Source organism: Helianthus annuus, chromosome 4, assembly GCF_002127325.2.
Source record: "Helianthus annuus cultivar XRQ/B chromosome 4, HanXRQr2.0-SUNRISE, whole genome shotgun sequence".
Lineage (NCBI taxonomy): Eukaryota > Viridiplantae > Streptophyta > Magnoliopsida > Asterales > Asteraceae > Helianthus > Helianthus annuus.
The window spans coordinates 199,851,465-199,870,770 of record NC_035436.2 but is presented as its reverse complement, the minus strand read 5'-3'; the positions used below and the strand labels follow the sequence as shown (position 1 = coordinate 199,870,770).

The window sequence follows — 19,306 nt, the reverse complement described above, 5'->3', positions numbered from 1 at the left end:
ACTGTACCATGGCTGACTTGGCGTGATATCCTTTATTCCACCTTAGCGTTCTCTAGTACTTCTTGTCGGGTTGTCTATAGTTGTCTCTTGGAGATTCTGCGACAGGATTTGACAGGCAATGATTTGTACAGGGACGGCTCAAGTATTTTGAGGCTTGGGCTTTAGGCCTTCAAATCAATAGGGCCTCAAACTTTAAAAAAACATTATACATATGATATTTGGGTTGGGCTAAACTTATCTTTACACATACAAAAACATATATAAAAATACAGAAAAAAAATAACTTCGCCAACAACAAATTTTAGTTTATTTTGCCGGTCCCAAGCCCGGATAAAAGGAGGATTTTTCTCAAATAGTATTTTTTTTTGGAAAAAGGCCTTGAGGTTTTAATTCGCTTTAGGCCACCAAAATGGTTGAGCTGGCCCTGGATTTGTGCCACGTGGTGTCCTTTTCCTTGGCTGTCGCTGGTGTTCTCCCTGTCGTCATCAGTGGTGGTCCACTTCTGTCTCCAGGTTTGTTTATCAACCTTCTAGATCTAGACGACGAAGTTCGTGGAATGATAGAGTCCTTGTGTGCGCACCATTTTAGACCTACCCAAATAAACTGTAATTTTGTGTGTGGTAGCCCACCACACCAAATACTAGTTATATAATATAATGTCGACATAACTATCTGGAGTGGGGCTTTTAATATAGATATGGGCATTTCATCCATATTGCGTGAAATGTGTGGAACACACCCTAAAGAAATTGATTTATTTAATATTATCAAACGAAATATGTATTCATCAACTTTAAACTAGACTTTTTGGCTATCAACATTTAATTATATTTAAAACTAGGATTTTGACCCGTCACGCGTTGCAACGGCGTCGAAAGGTAAAGTAACTCGTATTTATACTGTACATTTGATCCGACTCTTTACTTAAAAAAATTACATCGCCATCGAATGAAAACGTAGTATATTTGACCCGACTTGCTTTCAATACAGTTTACGAACGTACACAAAATAAGTAGAACATAGATAAAAAAAAAGTATAATAATTTGTACACATTGTGGTGTAAAGTCGTAAAAGTCATTTGAACCAAAGGAAGTGTCAAGTTATTAAGTAGAAAAGGTTAAGAAGGTCAAAGTTGTCAATTACTGAAAGTTAGAAGTGAATGTGCAACTTACTTAAAGATAAGAGTTAATAGTGTTTCATGTCAAAAAATTAAGGGCGTAAATTGGAAAAAGTTAAAAGTGTAAGAGCTTTACCCATGTCGCGCGTTGTGGCGGCGATGTCATGCTTGCGACGTTGTTACACGTGTTATGATGATGACATTAACGTGCGATACTTGTGCGTGACATGACTTGTTTTTGACTTTGTCACACACGTTACATTTATGACATTAACGCAGTTAGACATAGATAAATAAGAATATAACGTCTCACACGTTGCACTGTAAAGTCGTAAAAGTAATTTAAACAAAAGAATTGAAATGTTAGAGAAGAAAAGATGTGAAGTTATGAAGTGAAAAAGGATGTACCATTAACTTATGTTTAATTAAGAAATTGTGGTCATGATAATATATCTTTTAAGGAAAAAGAATAATTTACTCTACAATAAAATCATACTTTATTTTTTTCATCATAAATAAGTAGTAAAAACAATAAAATCATAATTTATTTTTTCATCATTTGTCAAGTATTTTAGTCTATGTTTGCAAGTATTTAAGTGTTTATTCCCATTGAGTTGACATGTGTGAAGTAGTAAAAAAGCTGAGGGTATTAACAGAAAAATTAATAAATAAACACTTGTCGTCTTGTCCCCCCACACTACTCTGATCTTGTGTCTTTTATTTCACAAAAACAATTTTGAAACGGACAGGTGGTGGTAGGCTTTGGGGTCACGTGAAAAAGGCATGGCCGGAACCACCGACCATGCCTTTTAAGATATAGAGTAATTTTATGTTCACCCCCCTGTACTATCTATCTGTTTTTCTACTAATTTAAACTTTCTCTAATCTCGTGAACCTAAAAAATAATATGCCATCGTGCTTTTTTTCTCGACGTTCTGGTATAATTTTTTTTTAAAACGGAGTTATATTCAAGATATAATGTTTTTTTGGTATCGTAAGCTATAGCGAGTATCGGTACCGTACTGGTGTAATGACGAACTAAGCCCATTCCGATTGAACATCAATACTAGTGTCGGTATTATTAGAACCGGTACCGGTGTTTGTTTTTATGGTATTCGACTAATGTAAAACGTGTGTTAATATCTTTTTAGGCATAGAACAACTTTATTTTTTAGGTTTTCTCTTTCGATTGCTATACCAAGTGCCGGTACCGTACATATACTGTAACGAATCCATACCAACATAATTCCCAACAGCGAATTCCATTAGTTGATATATATATCTTTACAAAATATGGTAAATTATGATGTTAGGACGTCGCGGGATTTACAAGGATTTGTTGAAATATTATGTTAGGTCATATATCAACCAATCAATCCGTTTGGTTTTTCTATATAAAGAAGAATGGGCATGTTAGGTAAATATGTCCAAAACATCACCAAACACTTTCTGCGTTTTGATAATGATTATACGACTGAAAATGATAATATATCTTAACATACTATGCAATTTAAGAAATGCTTTTATAACACGGATATTCCAACTTTCATGATTAAAAAATTATCATGATAAAGATGTGTACAATGGATGTCTATAAATATTATTTTTAATATTAGTGTATCAATTTGAGTTATTTTGTTGATTAAGTATCGCTCCTGTCTATATTTATTTTTTAAATGCTTTATATATTATATATAAATATAAAATATTTTGTTAGTTTTAGCCTGTTTATGATTAGTCAAGATGTTAAAACTTTATTTGTTCAACTTATTAGGGGAATGTCATACTATTATTGACCAAATTAGTCAAAATGGAGGTTATTCAAAAGAGACAGATCTACTGTTTGAAAAAACAATTAATATGTTATATATCTTATAGTAATTTCCAATACAAAGAAATGGGAAAAAAGGGTACATGTTAATCCAATGTCACTTTTTATCAGCTCAAGATGTCTATTTTGCACCATTTGACAAAAAAGTTGGATTTGGGATGTAGTTTTGGTATATGCAATCCTATTTCTGATTAATTAACATCTGTCGGGTTCGCGATTTTCCTCACCGCCATAGAGGAATGGAATGATTGGGATCACAGTAATGTCTGATTATATTTGATTCAATACATTATAAATATAACATAATGAATGAAGAATATGAAGACATTTAAATCAACATTTCAAATCTAACAAAGTTACAACCAATCAAACACTCATATAAAACAATCAAACCCTAGTCCCGGCTGTGATCAAGAAACATTTAGGGGCTGTTTGTTTAGCTCTTAATGAGGCTCTTAATGGTTCAGACCTCTTACTGGTTCAGCACTTAATGGTTCAGACTGGTTGTTTCGCGAACAGATGTCTGAATGATTCAGACATTTGTCTCTGAATGGTTAAGCATTATACTGAGTCTGAATGGTTAAGACCTCTAATCTGAATTGGTCATACATTTGCCTCTGAACAGTTAAGCATTATACTGGCTCTTAATAATTCAAACCTCTTACTGGTTCAGCACTTAATGATTCAGACATCAGACATCTTACTGATTCAGCACTTAATCATTCAGAAGTTGCCAAACAGCCTCTTAGGCTTTATTAGACATAGTGTGTTAAAATAGACGAAACCATAACGATTAAACCCTAATCCCGGTTCTTAATCTACGACCTCACAAATATTTAAAGTCTTATGGTTTAAAGAAAGTAGATAATTCACCATGAGCAACTTCAAGTACAAAATACACACACTAGTCACAAACACCACATCAAGATTCAACAATCTTGTCAAAACCCAAAAAACATTTTTTCACTACAAAAAAAAAAAAAAAAAAAAAAAAAAAAAAAAAACTGATAAAAGTCTTACCTTTTACTCTGATAAGGTAGATGCAAGCTCACCATTGCTTTTAAGCTCCAAAATGATATCACATCCTCCAATCAACTCACCTTTATAATAAACTTGAGGGAAAGTAGGCCAGTTTGAGAATGTTTTCAACCCTTGTCGAACTTCCTCGTCGCTCAAAATGTCAAAAGATCCAAACTTTATACCTTCCTCCTTAAGGGCATTTACGACCTTTGAGCTAAAACCGCATTTTGGGGCATCTGGGGTGCCCTTCATAAAGAGCATCACGGGTTTGGAATTAACTAATTTCTTCAAACGATCTTCGAGAGACATGATACCATTTTCAACCAAGACTTTTTCAAGTTCTCCGCTCTTTTGCATTTCTAAAACGATATCTGATCCGCCAATGAGTTCGCTTTTTATGTAGAGTTGCGGGTAACTTGACCAGTTTGAGTATACTTTTAGACCTTGCCTTACTTCATCATCTGAGAGTATATCGAAAGTCTTGAAATCAACCTTTTCTTCTCTGAGAATATCGACTACCTGATAGATTATCAAGATTGATGAATCCTCTTTTTTTTTTTTTTTTTTTTTTTTTTTTTTTTTTGCAGCAAGTTATAGTTCAAAGAAACTCATAAAGTTATAACAACAAAATCACATATAAAGAACAATGAGTAAAATGCCATTTCCGTCCCTGAGATTTGCCAGTTTTGCGACTTTCATACAAAGGTTTGTTTTTCCGCATCTGGATCCAAAAGGTTTGAAGTCTTGCCATTTTCATCCGACTCGTTAACTCCATCCATTTTTCTCTGTTAAGCTAGGGGTATTTTCGTCTTTTTTGTTAACTTAAACGGCAATTCAGTCTTTTTCACTATATGTAAAAAGTCCGAATACCCTTGAAAAAGACTGAATTCCCCTTTAAGTTAACAAAAAAAGACGGAAACACCCCTAACTATACCCCTGACTTAACAGAGAAAAGAGTAAACTGCCATTTTGGTCCCTGAGGTTTGGTCACTTTTGCCACTTTAGTCCAAAACTCAAACTTTTTGCATCTGGGTCCCTGTGGTTTCAGTTTTATTGCCATTTTGGTCCAAAAATGAAATCAGGTCATATTTGTCTTATAAAATCCTGCAATTTTGTCATGTTCCTCAAGGGCAAATCAGGTCATATTTGTCTTATAAAATATGGTATTTATTTATAAAAAAGAAATGATCATTTTGTCCCTACAGAAAAGGACAAAATAGCAGAATTTTATAAGACAAATATGACCCGGTTTCATTTTTGGACCAAAATGGCAATAAACTGAAACCACAGGGACCAGATGCAAAAAGTTTGAGTTTTGGACTAAAGTGGCAAAAGTGACAAACCATAGGGACCAAAATGGCAGTTTACTCCAGAGAAAAATAGATGGAGTTAGCGAGCCGGATGAAAATTGTAAGATTTCAAACCTTTTGTAGCCGGATGCGGAAAAACAAACCTTTAGACGAAAGTCGCAAAACTGGCCAAACCTCAGGGACGAAAATGGCATTTTACTAAAAAACAAGAATCAATCACCTTTCGGCTGAAGCCACATCTAGGTTCATCTGGAGTTCCCTTCATAAAAAGCATAACAGGAGCCGACTTAATGAGACTTTCAAGGCGAGAAGTCAAAGCCAAACTCAACCCAGTGGAATTGGTAACTCCAGCCTGTTGACCATCGGGTCCCGCCACAGTTGACTTGCTGACATCATCATTTCCGACCCCATGATCGGCAAAAGCTTGTTTCAATTCACCCCCCTCATGCATTGCAATTAAAATATCAGACCCTCCAAGAAGCTCTCCGTTACAATAGAGTTGAGGATAAGTGGGCCAGTTCGAAAACTTTTTTAAACCTTCACGAACCTCGTTGTCACTAAGGATATCAAAAGTACCAAATTTAACATTTTCGGTTTTCAATATTTCAACGGCTTTTTTACTGAATCCGCATTGGGGTGCTTCAGGGTTTCCTTTCATGAATAGCATTATGGGGTGAGAACGGGTGAGTTTTTCGAGACGGGTCTTCAGTGAATCGCTAATGCCAGCTGGCGCTGGCGGTTGCGTTTTCCCACGTGGTGAGTTGTCGATTTTAGCGAGATCTTGAATTGCTTCGAGAACCGAGGGTCCCGCTGCCATCCCTAAGCTCGCGGGTGCAGCCGGTTCGCCAGCATGGATTGACCCCACGATTTTTGAAACTTTGTTCGCCAGCTCAGATGGATGTGCGCCTTCCAATGTATCAACTGTCTTGCCATTCTATAGAATAAAATTACCAAAAAGATACATTTACAGTTTTTTCAAAGAAAAGTAGGGGTGTGAATTTCTGACACGACCCGAAAATCCGACAAGAACCTAACAGGAAATTCGCGGGTTTAGGTTTAGTCTAAACGGGCTCGGGTCAGTTTCAGGTTGAACCTGCGAACCTGTTTAGGTTAACAGGTCGGGTTCGGGTCATCGGGTTGGCGGGTTGACCCGTTTAACACATTTATACTATATTATATATTTTTTACAATATATTTAATGTCATATATTAAATGGGGTGTGTATTTTATGCCATGATTATAACTTAATAAGAGAAATTAACGTAGATTTTATAATTTACATATGATATTATTATATACATTTGTGTTTCTTAAGTAAATTTTAATTTTAGTATATTAATTTCAGAAAAAAAAAATTAAAAATTCGGGTTGAACGGGTCGTGTTTGGGTCAACCCACGAAACTTCGGGTCGTGTTCGGGTTCATATGTATGATATGATTTTCGGGTCCGGGTTTGTGTAAAATTTTCGGGTTCGGGTTCGGGTCGGGTTGAACCCGCCAACCCGCAAACACGACCCGTTTAACACCCCTAAAGAAAAGTGTAGCTTATTAATCTCAAATTATAAATAAAACTGGAAATACTAATATTACGATAAAGGACAAGATTCAACAATTTAATCCAAAAATTGTAAAAAAAAAAAAAAAAAAGGAATGAGATGGTGTTCACCTACCTTAAGAAAAACGAAATAAGGCACAGCGGAAACTGAATATGCCTCAGAAATTTCTGGTTGTTCTTCAGCTTCAACCTATTTTTAAAAGATAAATAATCAATAGCAAGCATGATATGATCATGACCCAAGTATATAAAAAAAATACTACCCTAGAAAAAAAAATAGCAAAAACTAAATGTTGTCCAATAAAATCTCGATTATAAATTTGTAACTCGTTGTCAATGATTTGTCCATGAATATAACATTATATATAAAAATATCAACTAACGAAACGTGGGCTCTCAACGTGACACAACCTAATAAGCGAAACTGTAAAACAAACAGATTGGTATTCTTACCTTTTTTTTTCAAATTATGTCACTGACTCACTATGAATAAATAATCTTTTTACGTGTTTCTGATGCTAGAACTTTCATTAAGCTACTAGATCATAAGTACGCAAGCGGCAAGTGAGAATTAAAGTTTAAACACCAATAGGGAAGAAACTTCTCAGTTCTCATACACGAATATCGTACAAAATTAGCCATAATATAAGTACAAGAAATGCACTATCATTCCAATTAATTAATTAAACAAGTGCAGAAGCTCGATTTCATGGTAACCTTCTTCCGTAACAGTTAACAACCAAATCCATAAGAAACCAGGATTGTTACAACGCATGCTGCTAAGTTCGGTTCCATTTCCGCATATATTATTATGAGTTAAATGCCATTTGAGTCCCTGTGGTTTGGGCCATTTTGCCAGTTTAGTCCAAAGGTTTCATTTTTCGCATGTGGGTCCAAAAACGTTTCACCATTGCCATTTTAGTCCACTGGGTTAACTTCATCCATTTTTTCAGTTAACAAGAAAGGCAATTCGGTCATTTTATATGGCCGAATTGCCCTTCTAGTTAACAGAATTACATATAAAATGACCGAATTGCCCTTCTTGTTAACAGAAAAAATGGATGAAGTTAACCCAGTAGACTAAATAAAATGGCAACGGTGAAACCTTTTTGGACCCACAGGCGAAAAATGAAACCTTTGGACTAAACTGGCAAAATGGCCCGAACCACAGGGACTAAAATGGCATTTAACTCTATTATTACATACTTATATAGTAAAACTTATCTAACCCAAAAAAAAAAAAAAAAAAAAACAGGAAACTTTGAAACCAAACATTAGTGAGTACATATAGATGATCACATAAGAAACACACTTTGAAACCACAAAAGGATAACCACTTATTTATAGTTTTAATTTCAAACGACTTGTAACAACGTGTAGGAACATACTACATACTCTACTTTTTTCCTTATTGATTTCGGAGAAGTTGTCTACCCTCGAGATATATTTTCTTCTCTAACAAAGTTTTTTGTTGAATCCATATCATAGTTCTGCACTCGTATCAGGATCATTTTTAGACAAATTTATCAATATAGACTACATAAAGGTTATACAAACAACTTGATATTTCTATTTCCTCGAAACTGATGCAACACTTTATCATCAAATAGTACAGTAAGTACAAGATAATTAAGTGATCATCTACTTCTAACCTTGGTTTTAAAAAGCGAGAGGCGCACAAAAGCGACGGGGTCTAAAACCAAGGCGCGAAGCGCAAAAGCGGCGGGCTTTTCGTACCCAAGGCCCAAAGTGATTATATAACTTTTTATATATATCCCTAGGTTTTTAGCATCCCTTATTCATAATATAGCTATAAATAAGGTTTATATATGATTTTACCTATAAGTACAAGCCAAAAAACCTATTGTACAGCAGTTTGATGCTTAAAAACAGTATAAAAACACCCTATGTACATGAGGCGCGCGCCTCAGGCCTGAAAAACCTTCAAAATTTGCGCTTTTTTGTTAAAAGTGCGCCTCGAGCTACCTAAGGCGCCAAGGCTTGCGCCTCGCGCCTAGGCGCGCTTTTTGAAACCCAGCTTCTAACATCTTATTATCCGATGCGTTCTAGAACAAAGTGTTCGGTTGGTAAGCCTTGTAGGCCCTACATGGGCTTAACTTGGGGGGCAAGTTTGCTAAACCCTAATTAATGTCTACAAATATAATCTATGTACTTGGAAATGTAGGGGTGTAAACAAGCCAAGCCTAGAGGCTCGAGAGCTACTCGTGATTGGCTCGGTTAAAAGCTTGAACGAGCCAAGCCTTAACGAGCCCGAGCCTGAAATACAAAGCTCGTTTAGGCTCGCGAGACTAAACGAGCCCAAACAAAATTTTAGTTTTTTTATATATTATATAAGAATAATGATGATGATAATATTGCTGAGCCGAGCTCGAGCCAAGCTTTGGCTCGTTTAAGCAACGTTGAAGCGAGCTCAAGCCGAGCTTTTAGCTCGTATAAGGTTGTTCTCAAAATAGCTTGAGCCGAGCTCGACCTTTGGGTTTTACTCGCGAACCAAGCTTGAGCTCAAAGAAGTAGGCTCGAACCGAACCGAGCCGAGCTCGAGCTTCATAAAAACATAACAAGCCAAGCTCGACTCGAGCTCAGCCCGCTCGTTTACACCCCTCCCTACTTGTAATTAGATTATCACCTCAACAAAAGAATACCTAGGCCTTCTAGAACCACGTTAAATCATCGGTGTCACTTAATTGCTTTCGTATTTGGTTTCGTGTGTGCTTGATAGTTGATCCTAACATAAAGGTGTCAATCTGAGATTTAAAGTCTCTTTTAACATAATCAACCACAACTAGGGGTGTAAACGAACCGAACGTTCAACGAACAGTTCATGAACCGTTCGGCGGAAAGTTCGTATATGTTCGTTCGATTAGCTTAACGAACAGCTTAGTGAACGAACACGAACACAGGTCTCGTTTGTTCGACTGCGTTCGTGAACGTTCAGTAATATGTTTGGTTACGTTCGTTCGTGTTCGTTTGATTATATTATAAAAATAATAAATAATAAACCTTTTATCTAAATATATTGAAAACTTGAAACCCTAGTTAGCTAAAATTTGGACATTCTAAGACATTTTTGGGGATACTTATGTCTAAGTTAGTAAAACTTGATTCATCGTTTGGTGGTGTAGTAGACTTCTTGTGTTTTGATTTATCATTTTATGGTTATATTTAACTACTTATATCCAATGTTTAAGGATAACAATGTTTTTATTTTTTTATTTTCAAGTTGAATGTTCATTTGCGTTCGTTTTTAGTTGCTTGCATTCGTTTGTGTTCGAGGCCAGTGTTCACGAACTGTTCGTGAACAACTGAATTTCCTTAATGAACTAACGCGAACATAAACTTGTGTTTGGTACGCGTTCGTGTGAACAGTTCGCGAACATCTTAATTTCCTTAACGAACAAACACGAACAAGTTCGTGTTCGTTCGGTTCGTTTACAGCCCTAACCACAACCAAAAACTTGAAAAAAAGAAATAAAATTTAAATTTAAACCCTTAGTTTTAGCTCTCTCTTGAAACCCAAAAGTAACCTTTTTTCATTGTGTAAAACTAACTAAAACCCCACATAAACCCTTCTTGCCCAAAATCAATTATTCACTTACATCAAACCAGAATATAATAACTCAAAAACATAACAACCCCTTGATTAAATAAAATATCTACAAGCAGTATTGAAGCACAAAGAGAGTTGCTTGAAAAATAAGTAACAAAATCAGTTGAAAAACATACCCTAACAAAATGGGCATGGGGGAAATCACCAGAAAGATGATTGAAAACTTGATCCATGTGCTTAGAAGCTTCACACCACGAAGCCCAGAAGTGAACCATAACAGCTGACCCATCTTTCACAAGATTATCAAGTTCTTGCTTTGACTTCACATCTTTCACACCCATTTTTGCTTTCTTTCTAAAGGGGATACTGATCTGAATTGCAGAAGACGATGGATGCCTTGGGGAGCAAAGAAACGAAAACCTACCGAGGAAATACGCTGCTTTTTGGCTTACAGAATCAAGATCATCGCTTTTATTGTCGGCCGTTGATTTTGGGCCCAATTTTTTTACCGGCCCAGTTTATGGGTTGGGCTGGGTGCACAAAACGGGTTTTTTTTCAAGAACCAGGTAGGAACCGGGTGCGGGTTTGGTTAACAAAGTCAAGAATCAGGTCGAGTAGGAACCGGTTTCAGGCACGTTCGCATTTTTTACCGGGTTTTGACCAGTTTGGGTAGTTCTTTTTTTTTCGGGTTTTGGTCAGTTACGACCACGTGTCTGAAACTGGTATGTACCCGTGGATCGGATAGGTATGAATCGGTTTTTTTGTGCACCTCTAGTTGTACCTAAGCATTGGTTACTTTTTAGGGGTGTCAATTAGTGAATGGGTCGAGTTTCGCTGATACAAGTCTCATTGTATTATACTTGACTTAATAATTGTCGGGTATATATCGTGTAATTAGTTGTCAGTTATCGGGTATACCCATTAGGGTTTTGAAAAATACACGTTAAAGACTTTAAGTTGTTTTTATTTCTTGCTTTTATAATTTATGTTTTAAAATCTAAAAAAGATTAAAATATGATGAATTACATATATATCATCTTCACCCTAAATTATTGAAATAATTAAAGTTGTAAATGTTTCAAGAGACATTGTGTGCTAGTAAATGTGTCTTCCCTCAATGAGATAGAAGGTTCTAAATTCTGCAAAATGCAAGTTTTTTTTTTTAACGGCCGACAAAAATTTTTATTCATTGTAGCAAGATGCTACCACCAAACTTACAAATGTTCAACATCAAAACATAAAATTACATTAACTACTTACCCAACGATTTTGAATCTACACCGTAAAGGTATTTAAAGTAGATTAGTTTCTCGTTAAAAAAATTATAAATATCAATAGCAGTTTCATATTTTGTAGCATATAGTATATACATATAAAATAATATCATCAAAACAATAATGAGGCTACTTGAATGAAATTTAAGTAAAAAGGGGTTATCAAATAAAAAATTTTAAAAGGTTTTAAGTATATGTTTTTGGTAATTCGACTATCACTTAGTCTCATACACATCTTCTATCTGTGGAATATATTTTTTCTAATTTCGTATGACGTCCGTCACGTGTGTTTCAGGTTTCGGGAATTTCGCAAGGCGGGTGTTTTGGCATGCCTATTAATTTTGCTTTTTTCATCATAACTAGATATTTATCCGTGTCGCGCGTTGCGGAGGCAACATCACGTTTGCGACTTCGTTACACTAATGATATTAACTTGTGGTGCCCGCACGCGAAACATGACCTTTTTTTTTACTTTGTCACACACGTTAAGTTCGTGACATTAACGTTGTTAGACATAGATAAGGAAGAGTATAATGTCTCGCACGTTGCGGTGTAAGGTGATAAAAGTAATTTAAACAAAAGAATTAAAATATTAGAGAAGATGAGGTGTAAAGTTATTAAGTAGAAAAAATAGGGTGTCAAAGTTGACAATTACCGAAAGTCAATATGTCACTTACCAAAGATAGGGGTTGGATGTATAAAATCTATAAAGTATGGGGGCTTAAGTGAAAATGGCATTGTCGGATCCACGACCATGTCTTTAAAAATATATAGTAATAAATAAAAGGTTTGTGGGTCAATGAGTGTTTAACTTAATTAAAGATGAGAGTTAATAGTATTTCAACTCAAAAGTTTAAGGATGTGAAGTGAAAAAACCAAAAGTTTTAAAATGAATTAGAAGTATAAGGTTGAAATTGTCATTTGCCAAAAGATTAGAAAAGCTAAAAAACTAAAAGTTTTTAAAATGAATTAGAAATCTAGGGCTAAATTGTAATTTATTAAAAATTTAGGGGTTAGCCCCAGCGACCATTCATTTTAAGACTATATAAATAGTTTATAAATATAAATCTATAATATGGATCATGCAAAATTGTAAACTATACTTTGGGTAAATTACACTTTTCGTCCTTTATGTTTGTACCGGATTGCAATAGATAACCTTTAACTTTAATAGTTACAGTCACAATCCTTTATTTGCAAAACTCATTACACACTTCGTCCTTTTGGACTAACCAAGTTAAAATTTTATGCTAAGTCAGATCATGTGCACCTCATATGAGGGCATTTATGTCATTTTACCCCTATCTATCTCAACTAGCTCTCTTTCTCTCCATCCTCTCCAACCAACCACCAAATCAGGCACCAACCCCTGCCACTCCCCACCGCCAACATTTAACTGCCTCAAAATGAAATCAATTCGAAGCCACAAAAACAGAGATTAGAGGAATTAACTCTTACTGGAGCTAATAATCATTCATTTTAAACCTCATCTTATTGCTCAAACAGAGATTAGAGGAACTAACTTTACGTCACCTCACCACCATCGTCACAAACCCTAACCACACAAGACGCACGCAAATTCCTCGAATCCTTCACAAAAGACCAACTCCTCAACATCCTACAAACTGTCGTCATTCGCGACACTGCCGCTCTCTCCGTCGTTCGCTCCGCCGCCGACTCCGATCTGACTCACCGTAAACTCTTCATCCGCAGCATCGGCTGGGAAACCACCACCGATAAACTCCAATCTATGTTCTCAAAGTTTGGTGAACTCGAAGAGGCGACTCTAATAACCGATAAAACCACAGGTAAAGTAAAGGTTACAGATTCGTTACGTTTAAGTATGTAGACGACGCCGTTTTGGCGTTAAAACAGCAGAGTAAAAAGATTGACGGTAGGATAATGGTGGCGCAGTTAGCAGCGGTTAGTGATGGTGATGTAGTAACCGGTTAAGCGAAGAAAGGAGGCTATGAATCCAGATCTAGTCCAAAATGAGGGTTCAGAGTTCAGACTCCTTTTTTGTGATTTTTCGGAGAGTAAATTGCCATTTTAGTCCCCGAGGTTTGACTAAAATTGCCACACTAGTCCAAATAGTTTTTTTTCTTGCCATTTTAGTCCAACTAGTTTTGTTTTCTACCATTTTAGTCCCTTACTTTTGTCATTTTTTCCATTTTCATCGACGACCACCACCACCTCCCACCACCCACCCCATCACAACCTTCTATCACCACCTACCTGCACCGTCACACCCACCCACCCACCCACCCACCCACCATTTCCACCACCACCGGACACTTTCTGCCACCGACGTTATCAACCAACACGACCGCCATCATCATAAAACCAACAACCACCGCCATCATCTCCAATTAAACCGACACAACACCATCCCATACCATCGCACCTGCAAAAAAAGAAAGAAAATTGTGGTTTGGCCAAAATTCACCTAAGTTAACTAAATTTTTTGAATGGAGTTAGTGGGTTGGATGAAAATGGCAAAAAATGACAAAAGTCAGGGACTAAAATGGCAGGAAACAAAACTATTTGGACTAAAACGGCAAGAAAAAAACTATTTGGACTAAAGTGGTAATTTTGGTCAAACCTTAGGGACTAAAATGACAATTTACTCTTTTTAGGATGGAGAAAAGAAAATCCAATAAAAAAAACTCAAAACAGATTCTTCTCTGTCAAATTTTCATCACAAAATTTCAAATCGTTTATCATTGATTTTGTTTTTGTTTCACTTTTCACCATCATAAGGAGTTAAGAGAGAGAGAGATCGGTTATTTGAGTTTTTAGAAAGAGAGGGAGATGGGCTTTTTCAGATCTAGAGAAGCAAGTGGCTTTTCAGATTTAGAGAGGTTGACAGATTTAGAGAGGTTGACTGAAAGTTAAATAAAATGATAAAAGACCAACTTACCCTTACTTGATTAAAATTAACCTAAAATTTTAACTTGGTTAATGCAAAATGACGAAATGTGTAATGAGTGTTGCAAATAAAGTATTATGACTGTAATTATTAAAGTTAAATGTTATCCATTGCAATCCGGTACAAACATAAAGGACCGATAAGTGTAATTTACCCCTATATTTTTAGTAATCAGCGTACATATACTTCATTTTCATCAAATAGATTTTGTAAATGATGTAATAATTTTTTAAAGGTTTTATTACCAAATAAAAGATGTTTATTATTTATAACCAGGTTTTATGAACACAACTCTACTTTTTTTTTCTTTTTCTTTTTTTTTTCTTTTTTTGAGCGTCTAGTATAAATACCTCATTACAATTTTTTTAAATGTATAGAACATAATAAATGTTGAATACAAGCCAAGGGTGTTCATTCGCTACTCGGTTGAAAATTTTCTTTAAAACTTAACCGAATTTGGTTTGGTTTTCTGGTTAAGTTCAATCTTGTTCACTCCTGATTAATATTTTGCTAGAATAGCACAACAAAAATATCATAAGTACGTTTGGTGATCGGTTTACTCGGTTTCAAACCGAATATTTTAGTTACACTTTGAAGATGCTTCTGGGTAACTTATGAGTTCTCAAAATATATAAAGGAACGTTGTTAGAATTAGTTGGAAACTATTTGTTTGACTCAGAAAAGTCAAATTTAAGAAAATTCATATTTTCTTTGCATCAGTTGAAACTTGAAAGCCTTATTGCAGCTTCTGCAATGGCAACTGAACACAGAAGGTGAGATAACATTCTTTTATGAGATCGATCTGTTACTAGCGTAGCATACATCATTCAGTCACCTTCGGTAGTGACGCTGACGCTTGCCCAGTTTGCATCGCTACCCCTACGCGGTATGCTATAGCGCCGTGTGAGCAAATCCACCTGAAAAATCACAGCTGAGCTGTTGTATCCTTCATCTTCCTCTCTCACAATCCCTCGTACTTTGTTAAGCGGGTGATCAAAACTGATCAACCCTTCTTCACTCTTGAATAAACAGCCTGTAATTGAAAATTAATCTGCATTTATCTTAATCCAAGATCTTTTACTCATTGACTTTATGTTTGACTTTAGCGCCATATTACAACATCTTTTGATTATAACATAATCGATTAATAACCTGGTGGGAAAGGAGGATATCTATCTCCACAACTCTTTCTCACAATTTCAGGATCCTGCAACAACACTATTTAATTTTAATGAATGTTTTTTAGGACCGGACTGGACGTCGAATTGGTATCCTTACTGGTCCACTAGTCGGGCCGAAACCAGTCGAACCGGATGTATGTTGATTTTTTTAATAACAATCCGGTTCGATCCAGTCCGTTCCGGTCCGGTTTTATCTTTCCAAAGCTGTACAATGTAAAATATTGACATGAATTACGTAAAAATGGATTAATTACCCGAGCTAGAAAAAGTTTTGTTGCTTTAGCATCAAACAAGATGAAAGAAAACTTCCCATCAAGCTCTTTGATGACTTGATCAGCAGGATAAGGCGCTCGATCCCTCAACACTTTATAAGCTTCAACCACAATCATGGCTTCTGTTGCTTGTCTTGACAGCCCATACCTTCGACGTAAATCGCAAGTGTTGTGTAGATAGCCATTGAAGATACAGAATATGTCATCCTTAACAACACTTGACCTGCTTTATTTGCTTTCATCAAAACACATAAGTATTTATATATTACAAGTATCAGAAACAAAAGATGGTAGTTTACCTTGGGCATGTTGCATGCTCATCTTGATGAGACAAAGCCATGAAATCCCCATTGCAAAACATGTACCGGGTCAAATCAGCCTGACCCGACCCGATTAAAGCTGCAACTTCTTCTTTTGTTTTCAGGTTTCTGCTTCCCTTGAAAGGAAGACTTAGCTCCTCTGGTGGATTAGCAATTTTGTTTTCAAAAACAGCCAACATTTTTGTTGTGCAGATTTTATTATGAAAACATAGTATTCACATGTTAATGTTTATCTACATATGATAGTGAAAAAAAAGGAGATATGTTGGTGAGGTGGCACCATATTTAACAAGTGGCAGCTCTCTGGTTTTCAAACACGATTCTCAAAACATCTCGTTAAAACGGATGGCTAAACATTAACGTACCCCATGTAAGAGGCATATATCTTTTTTCACACACGAGGACCAACCAAGTGTGTGAGTCAGAAGGGTACTTTTAGCAGCACCCGTTAAAAACCAGCTACATTGCTAGTTTGTTCGATATCCTCCACCACCCACACCACACTCTTGTTCAGTGATCACTCCAAAGTCCGAGGAACCCAAAATCAGAAACTGATGAGTGTCCATTGAAGATTGTTTCGGTAATCAAGAAACATCCGAGTCAAAGAACATGGGCCTCGGGCCTGTTTCGTATTTATTCATTTGTTTATATTATGTCTATTAGTATTGGGTCGAACAATAGGTTATGTTTATATATTTAGTTTGGGCCGTAGGCCACCAGAATGGGTCGAACAGTTTATGTATGTCCAGTCCGATTTGTAACCGGTGTGGGTAAAGGAGTTTGGGCCATAGCGAACCGGTGTGTGTCATAACCGAAGGCGGTTATTTCTGAATCGTCACACCCTTCTGAAACGTTGTGACTTTTAGAGACATGCCCCTTGATCCCCTATAAAGCCGCTGCCAAACTCCCTATTCATATGGTTATCACTTCGGCAGTTATCAAGTGTATTTCAAACGTGTGTTTATCAAGTTTATCATATTCAAGTTTCAGTCAATCTAGTTATATTCATTCGGTTAGTTTACTGTTTCTGCAAGTCATTCTCGTTTCAATTCATTATCATGAATTCGTGTGAGTGTTGTGGTTTGTACGTGAATGATTGTGTTTGTGGTCACAAGTCCATCCGTTCCGATTGGTCCTGGGTTTCCGATGACGATGATACCAACATTGGTATCAGAGCCAAAGGTTTAACAGGAACCGGAAGGAATTGTGATCAAGGAGAGAACCGAATCGGAGGAAACAAGGGGAAATCGGTTATGACCGATTTTGGTGATGATGTGTTTGTTCGTAGTGGAGAGTGCGGCCGGGCGGCGGAAGCGGATGAGTACGCGCAGGGGAAGCCAACCATGCGGACCGGGGTATCACCAATGAAAAAGTTTCCAAAGAAGGTATTCAGAGGGGGTTTCACGAAGAAGAACGGGAAGAAACCCAACGCATCAGTGGGTAGGCCAAGAAAACCGGGGGTTCGGTGTTTCAAGTGCAAGAAGTTTGGCCACATAGCGTCAATTTGCCCTAGTAAGTATATTATACTATCACCTTTACCAGTCGAGAATGATTATATTGTAAAGGATACTTGCGGGGGTAAATGGGATTCAATCTGGGTTGTGGATCCCACGTTTAAGACGCACATGACGGGAAATCGTAGTTTGTTCAAGTGTTTTAAAAGACACTTCGGGGTTATAACGAATGAAAGCAAGAAGGATGTTTCATTTGTTCATGGAATTGGTGAAGTAAAGGTGCCGGTGGACGGCAAGGATAGGATAATTCCGTGTGTTAGTTACGCACCAAAACTCGACAGGAATGTTCTAAGTTTGGAACAACTCCTGTTTCAAGGAATCGAGACGGTTACTATGGGTGAGAAGTGCGTATTGAAGAAGATGTTCGGTTGTCGATCAAAGGGTTTTGATATTTACGAAGACAAGTCGGAAACCGACTTGGAACAAGATTATCTTGACGCTTTTTATGATAATCTTGGGGTCGACAATGGGTACAAGGAAGAAAAAGAAAAATTTCAAGAATGCTTAGGCGATTACTATGAGCGGGAATTTGAAAAGTCAAAAAATAAAAAGAAAGTGTATGACGAACGCCCAAGTGCAAGGAAAGTCGTGTACTCGAAAAAGGCAAAGAAAGCTTTAATGATTTATCTCGAGGGCGAGAAGGATAATCCACGACAATCAAGGCAAATGCTTCGGGAACGGGCAATAACTCTCTCTCAACTCGAGGAGGATGTAGTTGAAAGGGGGTTAATCATGGAAAGCTGCATTGAACCAGGGGATCTAATCACACTACACGAAGAAATCAAGAAGCACCCAAGATTCTTCGACACGCCGTTTGAAGAAATCTTAGTTTGGTTCATCACGAACTTTCTTGGAATTGTTTGTGAGAAGGCAATGCCACCGGAGTTAATTGATGGTCGTGATGTTAGCCTCATACTACTACACCGCATCGTGAAGCACAACGGTGGGTTTGATGAGATAATGGCAAAAGACAAATGGGGCGAGATATCGGTGAAATATGGTTACGACAAGGACGACGCCTATGAAATGAAGGTTGCATACGTTTACTATCTAGAGTTGGCCGAATGGTACTTTGATTACATCAAGAAGGAGCGTGCAAGAGAGAAAGTTGGAATGGCCGAGAGCTCGAGCAATTGCGGATGGATCGAAGATTCAAGTGATGATGACGTGGTGGTGAAGATCGAAGTCACCAACAACCGCAAGGAGTAAACGGATCGAAGAGCTCGGATATTTCTTGCTTAAGGGGGAGAATGAAGATTGTTTCGGTAATCAAGAAACATCCGAGTCAAAGAACATGGGCCTCGGGCCTGTTTCGTATTTATTCATTTGTTTATATTATGTCTATTAGTATTGGGTCGAACAATAGGTTATGTTTATATATTTAGTTTGGGCCGTAGGCCACCAGAATGGGTCGA

General features: G+C 36.8%; 2 protein-coding genes across 2 annotated transcripts; both read right to left on the bottom strand.

The window, feature by feature from the left end:
* Window positions 1–3,796: 3,796 nt before the first annotated feature.
* Window positions 3,797–10,858, bottom strand: LOC110937870 (monothiol glutaredoxin-S17). Its single transcript, XM_022180323.2, has 4 exons — window positions 10,578–10,858; window positions 6,949–7,023; window positions 5,500–6,213; window positions 3,797–4,488 (listed from the first exon to the last, which is right to left on the bottom strand). The coding sequence occupies exons 1-4, from the start codon at window positions 10,740–10,742 to the stop codon at window positions 3,973–3,975; spliced, it is 1,470 nt and encodes a 489-aa protein (XP_022036015.1). The 5' UTR covers window positions 10,743–10,858; the 3' UTR covers window positions 3,797–3,972.
* A 4,281-nt stretch (window positions 10,859–15,139) lies between these two features.
* LOC110937871 (stem-specific protein TSJT1) lies at window positions 15,140–16,556 on the bottom strand. Its single transcript, XM_035989528.1, has 4 exons — window positions 16,357–16,556; window positions 16,021–16,280; window positions 15,757–15,822; window positions 15,140–15,637 (listed from the first exon to the last, which is right to left on the bottom strand). Exons 1-4 carry the CDS (start codon window positions 16,554–16,556, stop codon window positions 15,432–15,434), a joined length of 732 nt encoding a protein of 243 aa, XP_035845421.1. The 3' UTR covers window positions 15,140–15,431.
* Window positions 16,557–19,306: the final 2,750 nt, after the last annotated feature.